The sequence below is a fragment of the Nematolebias whitei genome, chromosome 11 (assembly GCF_014905685.2).
Source record: "Nematolebias whitei isolate Nwh7 chromosome 11, NemWhi1, whole genome shotgun sequence".
NCBI lineage: Eukaryota > Metazoa > Chordata > Actinopteri > Cyprinodontiformes > Rivulidae > Nematolebias > Nematolebias whitei.
Window position 1 is genome coordinate 36,782,313 of NC_056508.1, and position 17,134 is coordinate 36,799,446.

Genomic DNA, 17,134 nt, shown 5'->3' on the forward strand with positions numbered 1-17,134 from the left:
CTGGATGACTGAGAAAACAAACTTTGTGTTTTTGAAACCATTAGTGAAAAGGCCAGACCTCAGGGGTATCTGAGGCAGGCTTGAAACACAAGAGTCAGGGTGGCTTCTGGGTAATACCAGATGGCTAGGCCTCAGACTGACGAAGCCTCTTGGACGAGGGGCGAAACGTTTCTTTTTAACAAAAAAAACGAAGTCCAGATGACATGATTCAACCTTTTTTGTTGTTATATACCTGGATGACTGAGAAAACAAACTTCCTGTTCTTTTTAGTTTTTTTGTCATTTGCTTTGCCTTTTCTTTACCTGGTGATAGAGTAGAAGTAGAGCAGCATCTGGAAGAGCTCCTGGCTCGTCACGGTCGATCGCCATCCGTGATGATCTCCATAGAGTTCCACTATTGCCCTCCCCATCCTGTCTTTGCAGCCTGAAGAGGGAACCAGAACATCTAAAGTCATAATAGTTGTTCATAAAGTTTTATATTAAGCATGTGATGCTTTATATTGACCATCAGAACCTAATTGTCTGTACTGCATGTTACAACTGTATACATGATAAAACTGATGTTTGTCTGTCTTGAGACTGTAACTAAGTTGTTTCATCATTATTGTTGTGTATCTTAAATTACCTGTGAGAGATGCTGCTCCTAGATAAAGTGGATGCTTCTTGGGGTCTGGGGATCCGAGGGAGAGGTGGTGGGGTCTGGGTTGACGCACCCTCTGTGTCTCTGCCTTGGTTGAATCTGTCGGTGACAGTTTCTCTGTTTGATGGTCATTCCCACTTGTTACAGAAGTAGGCCCAGGCTGCTCACCAGCTATAAAAAGTTTTTTTTTAATTATTATTATTACTAAAATGAAGATGATGGGAACTGATGGTTTGAAATGAAAAGTTGTTGTTTTTTTTTTTTACCTGGAATGACTTTTTTCCTCCTGTTGATTTTGGGTGAAACCAATCCAAAGGCAGTGCTGTTTTTACATTTTACCACATGTAGCTGAGGAATCTCTGCACTAGTATGAGTGCTCTCTTTTCGCCTGACATTCTGCCCTTCAACAATAACCAGTTCACACTTTTCTGAAGTGTCCACCACTGCTGTGGAGAGAGACGAACATCTTTTACTGGACAGACTGTCTTGTCTGTTTTGCGGTGCAGTAAGAGACTTTGCGGTTGAGCTGGTTGTGTTTTGAAGGTTTTCACAAGACATGTTCATGCCAGACATTTCATTTGAACTAAATGGTAATCCATGGTGTTTGATGGAAACAGATGAATGTTTAGGGCCATTTGCTCCTGACAAAACATTGGTGGTGTTCATCCTAGGCTCTGATGAAGGTTTTAAGTTCACGTTGTGTAAGTTGCCATAAGATTTGGCAGATTGTGCATTCCTACATGGCCCAGTAGTCCTCTCAGATGAGTCATGTAGCCCAACAAACTGCATAGGATTTATTGCCCTGTTTTCCATACATGAAGAGGGGTTCACATGCTCCATCTTCCTTTGTGAGCCAGTGTTTCGTTCTACAGACTCATAAATGTCTTCAGAGACAGAAGAAGGAGACTGGATTTGAATTCCAGTCTCACTACTCGTTTCTTGAATATCACTCCTAGGATCTCCAGTTTCAGTCCTCAGTGGTCCCCGTTTGTCAACACACTGTGACAAATCACCGTCCTCATCCACCACAGCTAATATATTCCCTCTGGATCTCTCTGTTCCAAAGGCGACAGGGTTTTGTATTGCAGCCTGGTAGGAGTCCCTGTATCGGCATTTCAGATCTTGGGCTCTGGCAACCTGTCCACCCTGTCGCCTTACCATGCATGGGGTGCAGGGCTTCTCTGCAAAGCGGACAGTGCGAACACACTGAGGGGGTTCAAGGGAGTCAGAGTGTTGTGTTTGGGAATGCTGGTGAGCAGATAGAAGTCCAGCTTCTTTAGACATGTTGAATCTAGAGACACTTTGGGATTTTTTTTGTAGCCCTACATAAGGTTGTGATTGTGTGCAAAGTGATATTTGTGTGGCTGGCTGACCAGTTTTATATGATTTATTTTGTGCTTGTGCTTCTGTTTGGAGATGTGATTGAGTTAGCACGTTCAATTGTTCTTCACCCAATGGCTGATCTTTCCCAAAGAGCATTTTGGCCTGCAGTATATCAATATACTCCCCTTGTGCAACAGCATTGGCTGTTAGCTCATATTTGCTCATATTGTGTATCTTTGTTTCTTTTCCTTTGTCCAGCAGTGAATTTTCAGAAACAATTGCACCTGCTTTCTCAACTTTGCACTCAGTTAAACCTGATGGGATGTGCTTATCCGAAACACTGTTAGATTTTGCGGCTGTTTGTGTCCCAGTAAAGCGACTGTCCCATGTGCTGGGAGACACCCAGCCAACTGGTTTACCCTCTGTTTCAGCGCCTTTAACTTTGACCAGTCGTGTTGAAGAAGCAGTTCTAGTGTCCACCAGGCAGAGTGACACAGCAATGCCGTGCTTTGCCGGACATATTCTCGTCTCCACGGAGAAGGCAGAAGGTGGCGAGGGAGATATTAAAACTGGATTCTCAATAGTTACAGGACACTCTTCTTGTTCAGTTCTCCTTGAAGAAGAAGGAAAATAATTATTTGTTGGACAGTTGTCAGTAAATTTAGGAAGAGGTGGAGGAACAGGAAGCGGAGGTGGCAAAGGTGGATATGATCGAGGACTAGAGGCCATGCTACTCTCAACACTTTGTGGCACAAAATCAGGCACAGCCACCTGTTCCCATGGTAACCTCACCAAGCCTTGCTCAGTGGCAACCAGGCATTGTCTGAGTGGTGTGCCACGACGGTCCTGGTTGAGCTCATTCAACCAGTCCCGGCTGAATATACAAGGATAAGACGTCTCAGGGATCGGGATCTCCTCTGCTACTTGCACATTGAGCCCTTCCTCTTCCAGGAGGCTACAGACCACAATGCGAGCCGACTGACTGCAGAATGGCACCACCTGGAGATAAAAGTCACCAGGCTGAAGGAGAAAAGAGTCGATTGGAGCAAGGTGGACAACAACTTGGTCATGTAAACAGAGTGGCCAGCCTTCGCAGAGGAAGAGTACGTTAGAGTACTGAGCCTAAAGAGAAAAATAATCATGGAAAATGTCAGAAACAAATCTACTTCAAGTAATCAATACCTTAATATGTATATTAGAACAGTGATTTTCCACTTTTCACTTTCCAACACATTGTTTGATATTAACAGTGTATAATGACTTACACATGCAGCCTGCTGCACAGTGTCTAAAATGTGCTTGGCTGGGACCAGAAAGTCCAGGAAACACCTCAGGGCATCTCTCTGATAATGACTGTCAAGGATTTGGAAAAGCTGGCTCAGCAAAACGGGGGCGGTGGCTTCATAGGGTGGGTACAACGCTGACAGAAGGCTCTGGATTGATTCTTCCACAGAATCAAGGTTCTAAAAACAAAGGACAAGAATCAAATATTTGCAAAAAAACTAGTTTATATATTAAATAATTAATACTGCGTAATGATCACTGCACTGACATGTTTGTAAAAATGTGTTTCAGCAGTAGCCTCAAATCTTAAAGGATTTTATTAGTATTACACAAACCAAATAAAACAGAGGGCAACAAATATCTTCCAGTTGCAAATCCTGGAAAACTACAAATATATAACAATAAAAATTTAAATTTCTGGCAGTAGATTACTCAATACATCATTTTTTTAAATTTACTCTATGATTCTTTTTTTATATTCCAGATGCAAATAAAACCATTAATTGAAACTCCCTGATAAGTACAGTATTCTACTGCTGAACAGTAGAGTTTTAAAAATTTAAAGAGTTCATTCTCACAGATCACTTACTCAAACTTTTAACCTGCTGAAAGAAAATCTGCACAAACATGAACCCACTATTTCCTGCAGAGGCAGCTGACAACAAATATTCAAGTAAACACGATGTGGTGGCTGGTCACAAGGGTAGTTACACTTCTGGTTTATGGTTTCACATTCCCTTTGACCTGAACTTACACCCCCAACCCACTTTTAGGTCCTGCTTTATTTAGCCCTGCTAAAGCTACTGCAGCAGACCTCAGATGGTTAATGTATACACTATGTAAGGTTGAGGGTTAGCAGGGAAATGTGGCTGCAGGAAGTGTGAATGCAAATGGGAATCTTGAAGCAGAGAAATTAAATGGGCTCTTTGGTCCACATGCATTGTTGTATAAAATTAAAAGACATATAACGTGTCAACCTTAGAAATGACAGCAGAGCATTTATTTATTTCTTGAGCACATGCATGAATATTTATTTTATGTAGCATGGGAGGAGAGTGGAAGTGAGCTTCTAAACAAAGTTTTAGGTGTTGTTTCTTTTTCTTTTGAAAGGTGATTCAAACACTTGTTCTTAAGTGTGGCACAACTGTTTAAAAGCACTCGGGTGGTTCTTGTTTTGATGTTCGGCAGCACCGAGCTGGGTGCGATGGCCAGCAGAAGCTATGGGTTTGGGAGTCTGTCCATCGACACAGTATCAAGATGCGTGGGCGTGGATCATTTGATTGATCATTTGGCGTTAGCAGTAAGAGAGGTGGTCGGATGTGAAAGTGTGAAAACTAGGATAAATAATGTTGTTGTTTTGTTCTTGGATTCTATTAATTATTTTTTCTTTTGTCGGCTGCTCCCTTCATCAGGGGTCGCCACAGCGAACTAACTTGCACGAAGACTTGGCGAATGTTTTTATGCCGGATGCCCTTCCTGATGCAACCACTGACCACTGTGCTACCACAGCCCTCTGTGTGGAGGGATTGATAAAGTTAATATTGTTGTTGAACGGGGGGTAGTTCTGAGAAATGCATATACTACTCCCCAACAATTTTCAGTCAGGTCATCTGGACAGTTTCTTTATTTGCTTAAACATTTGTCCAAATGACCTGACTGAAAATTGTTGGATTGTATACCTGGATTATTGAGCGTGGACTTTTTTGGTTACATACACTACTGTTTTTTTTTCTTATGAATCCAGCATAAAGGTCTTGCTGTCAAACTTGCCTCCATTTATTAGTGATGATGTGTTACTGAAGGAGTTGTCACGTCACGGTCAGATTGTCTCAACTATGAAAATGCTTCTCTCAGGATGTAAACCGGCCAAACTGAAACATGTCGTGTATTTTAGGAGGCACGTTTACATGATTTTATCAAATGATATTAAGGAACTGAACATAGTCATAAAATTCAAAGCTGAGGGTTTGAAGGACCATTTAGTGCAGGGTTGTCTTGAAAAATCAGAGTCCACTCAGACTGCTGGAGGGACAGAGACAAGAGTTTCTGAGGACAATGAAAGTGAGCAGAGAATAGCAGATGTTACAGAGTCTGGCGTTTTGCCCTGCTCCCCTCAAGCAGGAGGTTGAGGAGCATTAAGTGCAGAACCTGCAGCAACAGCTTCTACCATGAAGCTGTTAGACTCATAAGTCCCTAACCAGGATAATCACTGTAAGGAAAGAAAAAAAATCACTGTAATGCCACTTTAACTGATGTTATGTGACTTTTCTGATCTGCTGATTATCTCATGCTGCTATCATTAATACCCATCTGCTCTCGAGCTGCTGTTGTTACACCGCATTGTTTTACATTATTAGTGTTTAGCATATATCTTAGATCTTTTAATGCTCATTTAGCATATATCTTAGTGTATATCTTAGATCCTTGTATACTGTTTTTTTTTATACTTTATATTTTTGTTATTTTTGGGTGTAACTGGGACTTTGAATACATCATTTCTTTCCACCTCATGCACCGCATGTGATGGAAATGACAATAAACTTGAAATTCTCATTGAACTTATTGGAGCTGACATGGACAACTCTATTGCTCTTGCAAGAAGACTGGAAGTTCTTTCTGTTTGAATAGTAGATCTGATGCAGGGAAAGTTTAAAAGAACTTTATCAGAAGAGGACAAATGTTTGATATCTTGATGAGCTCTTAACACCTGACAAAACTGACAGCTTTCATAAACTGTGCATAAGGCTCAATTTTATAGACTGAAGTTATGGGTCCCCTGCTCGAGAAGGACATTAAAATATGAACTTTACTGGACTCTGAAAATGGAAAGACATTTATATCAAAGGCGTGTTAAAGCTCTAAATAGGGTGAAAGTTAAAGACAAACAAGACACACCATAGAGGGATTTCTTTGGAGGTCATTCTGAAGGTGGTTCTGGTAACGTTTTTAATGTGGGGGATAAAAGACATGTCCTGATCAAAAATAATACCAAGATTTTTAACATTAGAGCTGGAGGCCAGATTAATGCCATCTAAGGAGGGCAAAAGACTGAAAAATGTATTCTTAAGATGCTCAGGTCCAAAAACTAAAACCTCAGTCTTGTTTTTATTCAAAAGCAGAAAATGTAGGTTCATCCAGGTTTTTATATCTTTAAGAAATGGTTGTAGCCTAGTAGCTGATTGGATTTGTTGGGTTTCATGGACAAATATAGCTGTTTATCATCAGCCTAACAATGAAAATGTATCCCATGCTTTTTGATAGCATTACCTAATGGAAGCACAAGGTAAAGAGTACTGGTCCAAGCACTGAACCCTGAGGAACTCCATGACTAACTTTAGTGTATGATGAAGATTCATTATTTACATTTACAAATTGGAATCTATCAGACAAATATGATTTAAACTATTTTAGAGCCTTTCCTGTAATCCCAATATCATTTTCAAGTCTGTAGTAGAATATTATGATAAATTGTATCAAAAGCAGCACTGATGTCAGCATGTTGTAAATGGACTGTATTTATATATTACCTTTCTATGTGATCAAGATACTCAAAGCGCTTTTCACAAAAATCTGTGCCCTCATTTACACATTCATACAGCACTCTAATAGATCTATACAAATAATAATCAGTGCTTTATCACATTCATACATTGATGGGACACACATCGGAGGCAATGAGGGGTTCAGTGTCTTGCCCAGGGACACTTCAGCATGTGACTGCTGGTGGAATCGAACCCCCTTACACTGAAGGATGACTGCTCTAACCACTCAGACACGTTGTGAGCATAACGTAAAAAATAAGCGAGGTAACAACTTCCATTTTGGTATGTGGCAACAGACATTAGAACATTTCCTTTAAAAAAATTGGGCTGCACATCAAAATCCAAGATGGCTGCTGTCATATATGAGTAACAAATTACCCCAATCATTAAGGGAAACTATATATGTTCTAATTTTTATATTGCTTCAAAGTATAGTCTCCTCAAATGATAGGGGTAGCACTTGGTGTGGCCGAAGATTAATTTATGGTGTCCAAGGCCGCCATTGGGCACCCTTTGGTTCCGCCTTTCCGCCTGGTTGTGAAACATTTGCTCTCTCCACTCACCAGGATCTGTGCTGCCTCAGAGAAGCAAAAAGAACAACAACAAACCACCTCATCCTTATACACAGAATAACTCCTACTCAATTTAATATCTTGCATTCAAAAGCATTTAAGTTTGTTTGCACTCCTTGTTCAATTCCAGTCCAGAAAAACACTTATCTCAAAATTTACCAACATTCACTATTCAGATCCCTCAGTGACAGACTGGGGTCAGTGACATACTACTTTTATTCTTTCTTTTAAAGTTTCTTTAGCTGCCTTCTCCTATGTATGTCCTGATTTAAACCCTCCATAGAATATTCTTCCCTTACGTTATCATCTCAATATTCTTCAGAAGTGCACAGCCCCCCACAACTGCAGGAAACAACACTATGACTCAGAGCCTTTTGGTCAGTTGTCTTCCACACCCCATGGGACAAAACTCAGCTGTAGCCGTCAAGTTAACGTGAAGGAGAAGGAGAGCACTTATAAGAACAGAGGCAGAGGACGTTGCATAAAAGCAGGCTGGTGATAACTGCAAGCAGCCCAGAAAAATGCAATACCCATGAAAATTTAGATCACAGTTCATAATCTTTAACATTTTTTAAGACAATGAACACTTTTTTTAATTGTTAAAGCAAAAAAAAAAAAAAAACTTGCTTTGAGAAGTCCAATTGGTTTAAAGATACCCAGATTTTGATCAAGATTCTTGTCAAAGAGAAGTGTAAAAATTAAGAGTATTTAAATGACCGGACGTTTAGAACTAAACTGTGGTTTGGGTCATGCGGCAGCAGTGAAACATGAAGAAGAGAAGAAGTGTTTCCCTGTAAAGTGAGCGTGAGACAACTCCTCGAGCTGTGAGTCATCTCTGAGAACATGGGCACATTATTTGTATGTCCGCTAACAATAACACTGCACATTAGGGAGCTTTTAAAATCCTGTTTAATTGTTTGCTAAACTGTTTCCAGTTCAAACAGTGTGAATGGATCCATATCTCTGTTCTGTAGCACAGAATCACACAGCTTTTATATAAACACTTGGATCTTCCTCACTCAGCCACTAAAATAAATGACAACGCTCACATTACTGTGGGTAAGATGTCTCGGTGCTACAGTCGAAGACAGTTTGAATATCTCTGTCCAGTATCATTATGAAACAAAAATAGTCCTTCAGCATTCCTGATGTCAAACAGGCTCCTGCTTGGGCAACAAAATCTTTACCGATTAAAAAGAAAAGCACACAGCATGATCTAAAACATGCCAACAACATATTTAACCCTCAAGACCATGACTTATTAGATGTTATTACATCATCTTTAAGAGTTAATAATACTGAGGAGTGACAGAAAACAGGAAGCTGTCTAGTAGCTAATATTTGCATCATTGCTGAATCATTCTCATAATAAAATTCCTATGTAGTTTATAAGAAAATCTTTAATCACAGCAGTCCCAGTCAGTGACACTGATACAAGCTTTAAATAAGCATGAAAATAATTAATTTCCTGTATTTATGTCTGCTGCTTTGGATCTGAACTAATATGCACAACCCCCCTGATGAAATACACAAACTTTAAATTTTTCTGCTGTCACACAGGAAGTGACCTTACATCACACCTCCTGAAGAAAAAAAACTCCTTTCATTCTAGTTTAGTATCACCGACTCAGCAAATATCATGCAATATTTATAACTTTTTGAGAACTTTGAATAAGAGGATCCTCGCACAGTGATTGCTGGACATGGGCACCGGCGACCCCCGTGACCCAAAATGGAAGAAGCATATGCAACATTCTTTAATGCCTAAAACGTCAATAGAGAAAGAAAGAAAAATCTAACTGGGTTTTTTTCAAATCTTTCAGCTTGTTGATACCAAACTGAAGCAGCAGATGTTGTTGGACACTGAACAATCTCAAACAATTTCCATAGACATGGTATGAAACATGTCAGGGACCAATTAAAGGACACTGGACCGCTGATTAGAGAGACCATTTCTTTATAACCATCTATGACTGACATATCCATCCATCCATTCATCCATCCATCCATTATCTTTACCCACTTCTTCCTTTCCAAGTTGTGGGGGTCACTGGTGTCCATGTCCAGCTGTCACAACACAGGAGGCAGGGGACAACTTGGACAGGACACAGGTCCAACAAAGGGACACATAGATACAAATGAGACAAAACCATTCACACTTTCACTCGCACCTAGGGACAATTTAAAGTTACAAATTAGTCTAACATGACTAACAATTACATAAACATAAAACTGATCAGTGTGTGTCTGTGTAATTCTTATGTCTTGTGTCCTGCTCTCCTCAGTGTTTCTCCCTCCCTGTTGTTGTTTGCCACTGTCGGTTCGTTAGCGTACATAAGTCTGATACTCTGTGTTCCTTGTTGTCTGGGCATTATCTTGTATGGCATTATGGTTCTGTCTTCCTCCGTGTCATCCCAGAGATTTTTTAAGTTTGCTGCACGTCAGCTTTTGTTTTTGCTTTATTAAAAATATATTCTACTTTAATGAGTTCTCCTGGTCATGTCTGCACATTGGTTCTACCAAATTTCAGAATCATAACAAAAACCAGTAAGATCAGGATGATATAATTAATATGTTTACCCCCATTTTTTAACGACTAATTTCATCAGCTTGTTTATTTCACTTTAAAGTGACAACCAGAACAAGCTTAAATGTTGTTGTTTCTAAAAGCTAAAGTTGCTGAAAGCTCTGGCTTGCAGAGAACTGGCAGCTGCTGAAAATTAATCCATACATTAGCTTTTTGACTGTAGAGAAGGGTAAACAAATGCAGTGGGAAAAAAAGTGAATAATTGGAATATTTTTTATCATCATGATGTGCTTGTAATTTATGTTTTCAAAAATGTTTCTAAAGAGTCTAGAAAAAAACATTTCTAGGTCACGTCTTTTTAATAAAACAAACTGTCTGCTGCTCTGTGGAGTCATTCAGAGAAAAATGACACATTTCTGAATGACAGCAGGAGTCATTTTGAGTAAAACTCAATTGTGCAGTAAACAGATTAGCAGAAACACACAAACAGTGACAGCAGCAAGCTAACAATAGAGAACAGCCAAGCTTCACGCCAACAAGATGATGCAGAAGGTCTGCTCGAAGCACGTGATAAATCTAAAAATGACATTCTAGGAGCTTTAGCTGTAATTGTTGTAAAAATGTAATTTGCCTTTGATTAAATTAATGTCATATACTACAATCTTTTCAATTCTTCACCTGCATACATTGTATTGTTCTTTTTTTTACCCTTTGTAGATAATTCTGTAAAGATTGCTTACCATTAAGTATAAATCCTCCTATTTTTTTATGTTTAATGTTTGCCTTTTAAATGTTTGATTTTTGCCTGAAACCTTTCTGAGTTTTTGTAGTTTTACACAATGTTGTAAATGGGAGTACCATACTTTCCGCCATACACGTCTCACTGTCATAAGTTGCATCAGTCCAAAAAAGTCTAATAAAGTGGAAAAAAACATAAATAAGTCTCTTTGCCGTATAGGTCGCATCTATTATGCGTCACCGCTGGCCACCCATAAATGCTGTGCCCAAAATTGATTGGCTGTCAAATGACGGCCACGGGAGCGTGCATGGGAGGACTTTAACTAGAATTTAACAAGATTAACACCTAAAAGCAATTATTTGTTTGCTCGACATTATAGCAAATGCGTATCTCAGTTGAACTTTGCCTTAATTAATGCACTTTAATGGTCAAATCAGCTGCATTTCGTCTGGGCGGTGCAGCGAAACGTTTGCTCCAGGAGTTCCGGAGAGAGATGAAGGTGGCCTGTATGGCAAGCCAAGTGTCTCATTAATAGCCACTTTCACTTATTAATAAGACACGGCTTGCCACATTACTCGAGGGCCCTCTAGGGGCTGAAAATGGTAGTGGTCAATATTTTCCATGTCAGAATGAATGAAATCGTCATTTCTCAGCCAAAAATTGGTTTATAAATATGGGGAAAAAACATAAATACGTTGCTTCGGTGTATAAGTCGCAGGACGTGCAAATTTATGCAAAAAGGTGCAACTTATACAGCGAAAAACACGGTGATCAACCAATATGGTTAAACAAAGTTTAGATAAATATATATAAATAAACTGAAACTACACATCTTGATTTGATCAAACTTTTCTTAACACTTTTAAATAAATATTTCAAAAGTCAGCTATTGTTATAGGATGAAAATATTGCTTTTTGGAACCACTTAGAAAAGTGCACCAAACGATGTTTTATCAGAGCGTCTGTTGGAATTAATATATTAAAGGGATTAAGTGGTTAAAACATTATTTATTTTAGTCTCAAAGCTGCATCATTACATTAAAATTACTAAAAGGAATTACAGAAGTTTCTTCCTCTCTTCAGCTGTTTTTTTTATTTAAGTGCAGGATGTTTTTAATTTCTGCCTCGAAACACCTGATGTCACCTCATCACAGACATAAACTGAATTACACGGGTGGAAGCCGTAAACGACCTGGACACAACCGCCGAGGCTCGGAGCTGGGCAGACAGTATATTTAGTAGCTTGACTGGGATCAGTGAAACGGGGCGTGCGGAAGGCAAACATTAATCATGAGGGCCTTGATCAGCACAGAGATTTGAAAGCGGCTGAAAAACAGCAGCCGGTGTGCAGTGAGGTCTGTGTTTATGTCGTTAAAAACAAGTCGGGGAGCTCAGAATGAGCTGAGCCTTTGAGCACATCTTTAAACTCATCCTGATCAGGCTGACGTGTCTGTGCTGTGTGTGTGTGTAATGTGTTATTATATCAAAGTGTAGCTTAGCTTTCACTGACACGCTCATCTCATGTGTAATTAGGCCACAGCTGTGCTTAATGTAACGCACACCAGCACATTTCACAACGAAAACTGAAAACAGCCACTTAAACACTGAACACACGGGTTCAAACACACTTTTGCTAATTGAAGCAAACATGAAACATGAAAAACTGAATCCTTTAGATTTGTTTTGATGTATAAAAAAATTAATAAACAAGATTAGTTGGGTTTTTTTTGTATTCATTTGAAGAGCAGAACTGTGAAGATCTTCACAGAAAGATAAGGAAAATTGAAGTTAACAAAATCTGAAGACTAATAGAAAATGTTCTTATTGAGTGACAATGACTGCTCTGCAGGTGTCACAACCAACATTGTTAAAATGTTAAATAGCTTCAACAAACTCAGTTTAGTCTGAACATCCACCTTGACTGACTAATTTCTAATTGCCAAAAGGTGAAGAACGACTGTTGTGTTTTTACCTCTCTCTCTCTCTCTCTCTCTCTCTGTGTGTGTGTGTGTGTTCATGAGTTTGTCTGTTATCAAATATCTCATCAACTAAGGGACAGATTTTATGAAAACTTGCAAAAAGTAATCTTTGGGTGTTCATCTACAACTGATTGACATTCAGAACCAATCTAATTCAAGATGGCTGCCACAATCAGCTGTCATTAAAAACACTATAACTTGGTCAGCATTACAAATATCAACCTAAAATACGGTGTGGTAGTAGCTGAGACTGATTTCCAACATATATTCTGAGTGCTAAAAGATTGTGCAATATAATTATGTAAATTTTGTTCTGCATTAGGAGTCTACTCTTTCTCTTTCTACCTTTTTATGAAAATATCTTTTGAACCAGTGGACAGATTTTAATGAAACTTTCAGAAATTATTCATTGGATAAACATTAACTCATGGAGCAAGCTGTGCACATTATATTATAAAATGGAAACAACTCCACCCTTCTCATTATACAATGAACTTGGTCTAAAACTCGGGCATAAAACGCGTCGGGTGTATTCCTTCAAGAAATGCTGGGCCTTCAATTAAAAACAAGTTTCTTCATCCTGCAGCCCAAAAACATCATCCCGAGGGAGCTACCCAGGTAAAAAGAAAGTGTCGGTTTAGTTGTGCGTGTAGTTTTTTTTAATCGACCGTTATTTTTCCATTGAATCACCAGGACAGGACAAGATGTCTTTCTGAGAGAAAAAAGGATGCTCTGTCTAAGCTGGTCAAACATTGAGGTCACTTTAAAAACAGGAGCAGTCGAGTTAATGGACCCTGATTTCAACGACATGGCAAATATGCTGGGAAGAGGGTGGGAAAATTCACACACAAACACACACACACATATACATAAAGTCATGCCAAGTCAAACCTACAGGAGATTTGGGCGTGTATTTAGAAATAAAAAATCAGCCCATGACATCCTAACAGGCCAAACAAAATCAACTTATGTACAAACGGGGCGCTCCCTCTCTGCAGCGCCTCAAAGGTGTTACAGGAAACGCATTCATTCACAATTTTACTTATCGGGAGATGAATGCTGAAACCCTAACAAAACAAAGATAATGTAAATGCACACTTTAGGCAGCAGTGATTTCTATCATCACTCCCTGGATGCTAAAAGTTGCCTCCTGCCAGTTCTTGGATGACTCACATCTCACACGGCAGCAGAGGCTAATCCTGCACAGAGGCTGGATTGTAAAACCTGCCTTAATGCTCTGTAACCTGAGCCCTTCACCTTGAGTCAAAACGCTTCAGCAGCGAGTGTAAGCTATGGGAGGCATGCGGGACGTAAGTCAGAGTACATGGGTGTCACAGCATAAAGAACTACTTGTCAGAACATTACATGCAAATTACTCCGGGCTACTATTTAAAAAGATTTAGTGTTGTACCTGTCACTTCCCCTGCATGTTACACAGTTAAACTAGATCAGCGATTTTAAGTTCAAACGAGCCATTGTGTTTTACTAACTATTTAGGGCTAATAGGAATTATCTTATTAAATCGTTTGATGATATTCAGTTTATAAATCAGCCACTATGAATATGTAATCAACCAATGTTCTGTGTATGTGTTGCCAGTAAACAACAGAGGATGAAAACTTAAATATAATAAGAGGAGAGTTTAAACTCTATAGCCCAAACCATTATTATTTAAAAGCAGGAAACATCAGCAAATGGAAATATAAATATCAGCAAGGACAGCTAATAATTCATGTTTAATAATTGCATTTTTTTAAGTGACTTAAAGCTGGCAGAGATTGCAAATACGTCTCACACAGAAGAAAATAAACGCATTACCATCTTCTGCTCTGATTGTTGACTTTCCAAATCATCACAACTGCAGTATTTTCTGAAATAATCCAGAAGGCGTAACAATCATCCACAGAGCTGCTGCTTGAGCTCAGCGGCTCCTGAACCGAAATAAAATCCATTCTGCTCCAGCTCAAAGCTGAGTCACTGAAGGCTGGTGAGCAAACGTCAAGTTCTCAGCTGGTCCACCAACAAACGCTGTCCTTCTGTCTTTCTGTCTTTCTGTCCGTCTGTCCATCTGTCTCTGGCTGTCTGAGCATGCTTTTCTGTTTCTCTGAGGTTGTTTGTTTCGTCCTCGCAGCACCTCGAGTGCTGGGCGCTATGTTTGTCTGAGAGGGAGTGAGACCAAACATGACGGAGGGAGGGAGAATCTCTCTGCAAATCCAACATGGAGAGTTTATTATGGTTCACAAAAAGCCTTCAGATTAAGTTTTCTTGTAACAAGTTTAGCAGTATTTTTTATTTTTACAGCATTCTAAAACACTTTCGGTTGTAAAAACCAAGCAAAAGGAGGAGTTTAAGAATGCACGCCTCCACTTTTGAATGATGGAATATGTAAATGATGCAGCGCGTTTATGTTGGGCAATACTACCCCAAATTCAGACAAAGTTTCAGGTAAACACAATTCAATTCACTTCAGCTTATTTATAAAGCACCAAATCACAACCATCATCTCAGGGCATTGAACAGAAACATTCATATATAAAATAATATTTTAACACTATAAATCCACTGCTTGTTAATTTTAGCCTTGAAAAACAAAATAGGTTTAAATTCATTCAAACCCACAAACTTACGGTAAATAAAAATCGTAACATTTTAATTCATTTTCCACTATTTACTCATTATAATGTATGAATATGTTTTATGGGGGGGGAGTGGTGGCGCAGAGATTAAAGAAAGTGGGCTTGTGATCGGAAGGTCGCCGGTTCAACTACCCGGACAACAGCATCAAAATGTGGGTGAAACACCTGCCTCCACCCTTGTTTGCCCCACTCTTGGCCCTTGAGCAAGGCCTTTAACCCCCACCATCTGCTCCCCCTAGATAGCAGCTCTCTGCTCCACACAGAGGGCTGTGGTAGCTCGGTGGTCTGTGGTTGTGTCAGAAAGGGCATCCGGCGTCAAAACCTTCGCCAAGTCTTCATGTGAGTTAGTTCACTGTGACGACCCCTGACGAAGGGAGCAGACGAAGAAAAAAAAAGTATGGTAATGTTTGTTCATGTGTGTGCGTATATGTATACTGTATGTCTGCATTTTTACCAACATAGCTGAACCAATAGACAGATTTTAATTAAACTTGTAGAAAGTAATCATTGGATGTAAATCTAATTATCTTTTGAGTCACCCTGCTTTCAAATCACTCATAAAACCCATAAATGGCCACAAAACTTTAAATTTAAGAAATATTGAGCTTACTGTAAGTTTGGTGTGGTGTTAGCTGAGTCTTCACAACACACTTTCTGAGCGTGACATCTTATGACATCTCTTAAGATCAAGCATTTTGAATGTCTGAATCTCTCAACATGATCTAAAACCCTGGCATGAAAGACAGAGGGGGATATGCATTTGTTTAAGGAATGCTTAACCTTCAATTTGTTTATTTTATTAAAAATGTTTTTTTTTAATCTCTCAATATTTCCTCTGCTGTTTATGTAACAGTTTGTTTAAACTGCTGTGCACATTTACCACATGCATATAAATAGCTGCCAGTTGCAGAAAGAAAGGAAATATGAGCTGTGTCTTGCACCACAAAGGACGTTTTATGATCCAGAAACAATTTGTGATGTTTTGATTTCATCTTGGAACAAGCCTGAGGAAAACGCTGCGTGCGTTGAAGTGGTTTTTTTTTTTTTCTTGTCGTACAGAGGAGAGATCACGCTTGTTGCTATACGTTCTGTTCCTCCCTCTCAGTGGTCCTCCTTCAGGATCTGTTAATGCACTGATTCTGCTGGGCAACGAGGCAAATGTGGAAAACGTCACAAAAGGACGAAGACAGAGAGAGGGGGACGATGGGAGGAAAAGCAGCAAGGAGAGGAGGGACAAAAAAAAAACAGTGGCATACATGACAGTGTGTCTTTGATATTAGGCTTGAGCAGATCGAGTGTGTCCTAGCCAGAGGAAAGAAGCTGTTGATTCATCTGGTCACAGACAAGGCCTCGTCGCCCTTGTCCTTATTTCGCCGCCTCACAAAATCCTCTTATTTTGCACGATCTCTATCCGAGGCTTTTTGCTTAACTCTGAATCTCTGTTCAACGTGAAATGCTTCTTTGTCAGGTCATCATTGTCAGGTCACTAAATATAGAAGACTTAAAATCACAAGTGGAACTTTTCTGGGAGAGGCCCACAGATTTGGAACGAGCTTAAACGTTTAAAAGAGTTGGAATTCATCTCCACCTTCAAAAAACAGTTAAAGACCAAATTGCCTTGTTTATATACTTGAGATCACTTGTAGGACCTGAAACTGATCAGTGGTAACATAATCTGTATGGAATTTGTATGAAGAATGTATGATGTTTTTATTGTGTTGTTATTTTAATGTTATAAACTGTATGTAATTATAGGCTCCATCTATAAGCTTTAAACAGCTTTTTGGAGATCTGATTCACGCACTGTTATCTTGCAGTTATGTATTATGTATTATGATTCTTTCTCTGTGTGTGTGTGTGTGTGTGTGTGTGTGTGTGTGTGTGTGTGTGTGT

At 39.3% G+C, this 17,134-nt stretch overlaps 1 protein-coding gene across 1 annotated transcript in view; it reads right to left on the reverse strand.

The window, feature by feature from the left end:
* Positions 1–14,489, reverse strand: part of LOC119417301 — a 28,691-nt gene extending 14,202 nt beyond the window's left edge. The window contains exons 1-7 of the mRNA XM_037684509.1: positions 14,424–14,489; positions 3,228–3,425; positions 2,091–3,084; positions 1,653–1,820; positions 906–1,085; positions 625–810; positions 303–423 (exon numbers count right to left, since the gene is read on the reverse strand). Coding sequence (XP_037540437.1) covers positions 303–423; positions 625–810; positions 906–1,085; positions 1,653–1,820; positions 2,091–3,084; positions 3,228–3,425; positions 14,424–14,426 — 1,850 coding nt within the window. The 5' untranslated portion in view covers positions 14,427–14,489. The remainder of the gene's footprint in view (positions 1–302; positions 424–624; positions 811–905; positions 1,086–1,652; positions 1,821–2,090; positions 3,085–3,227; positions 3,426–14,423) is intronic.
* Positions 14,490–17,134: the final 2,645 nt, after the last annotated feature.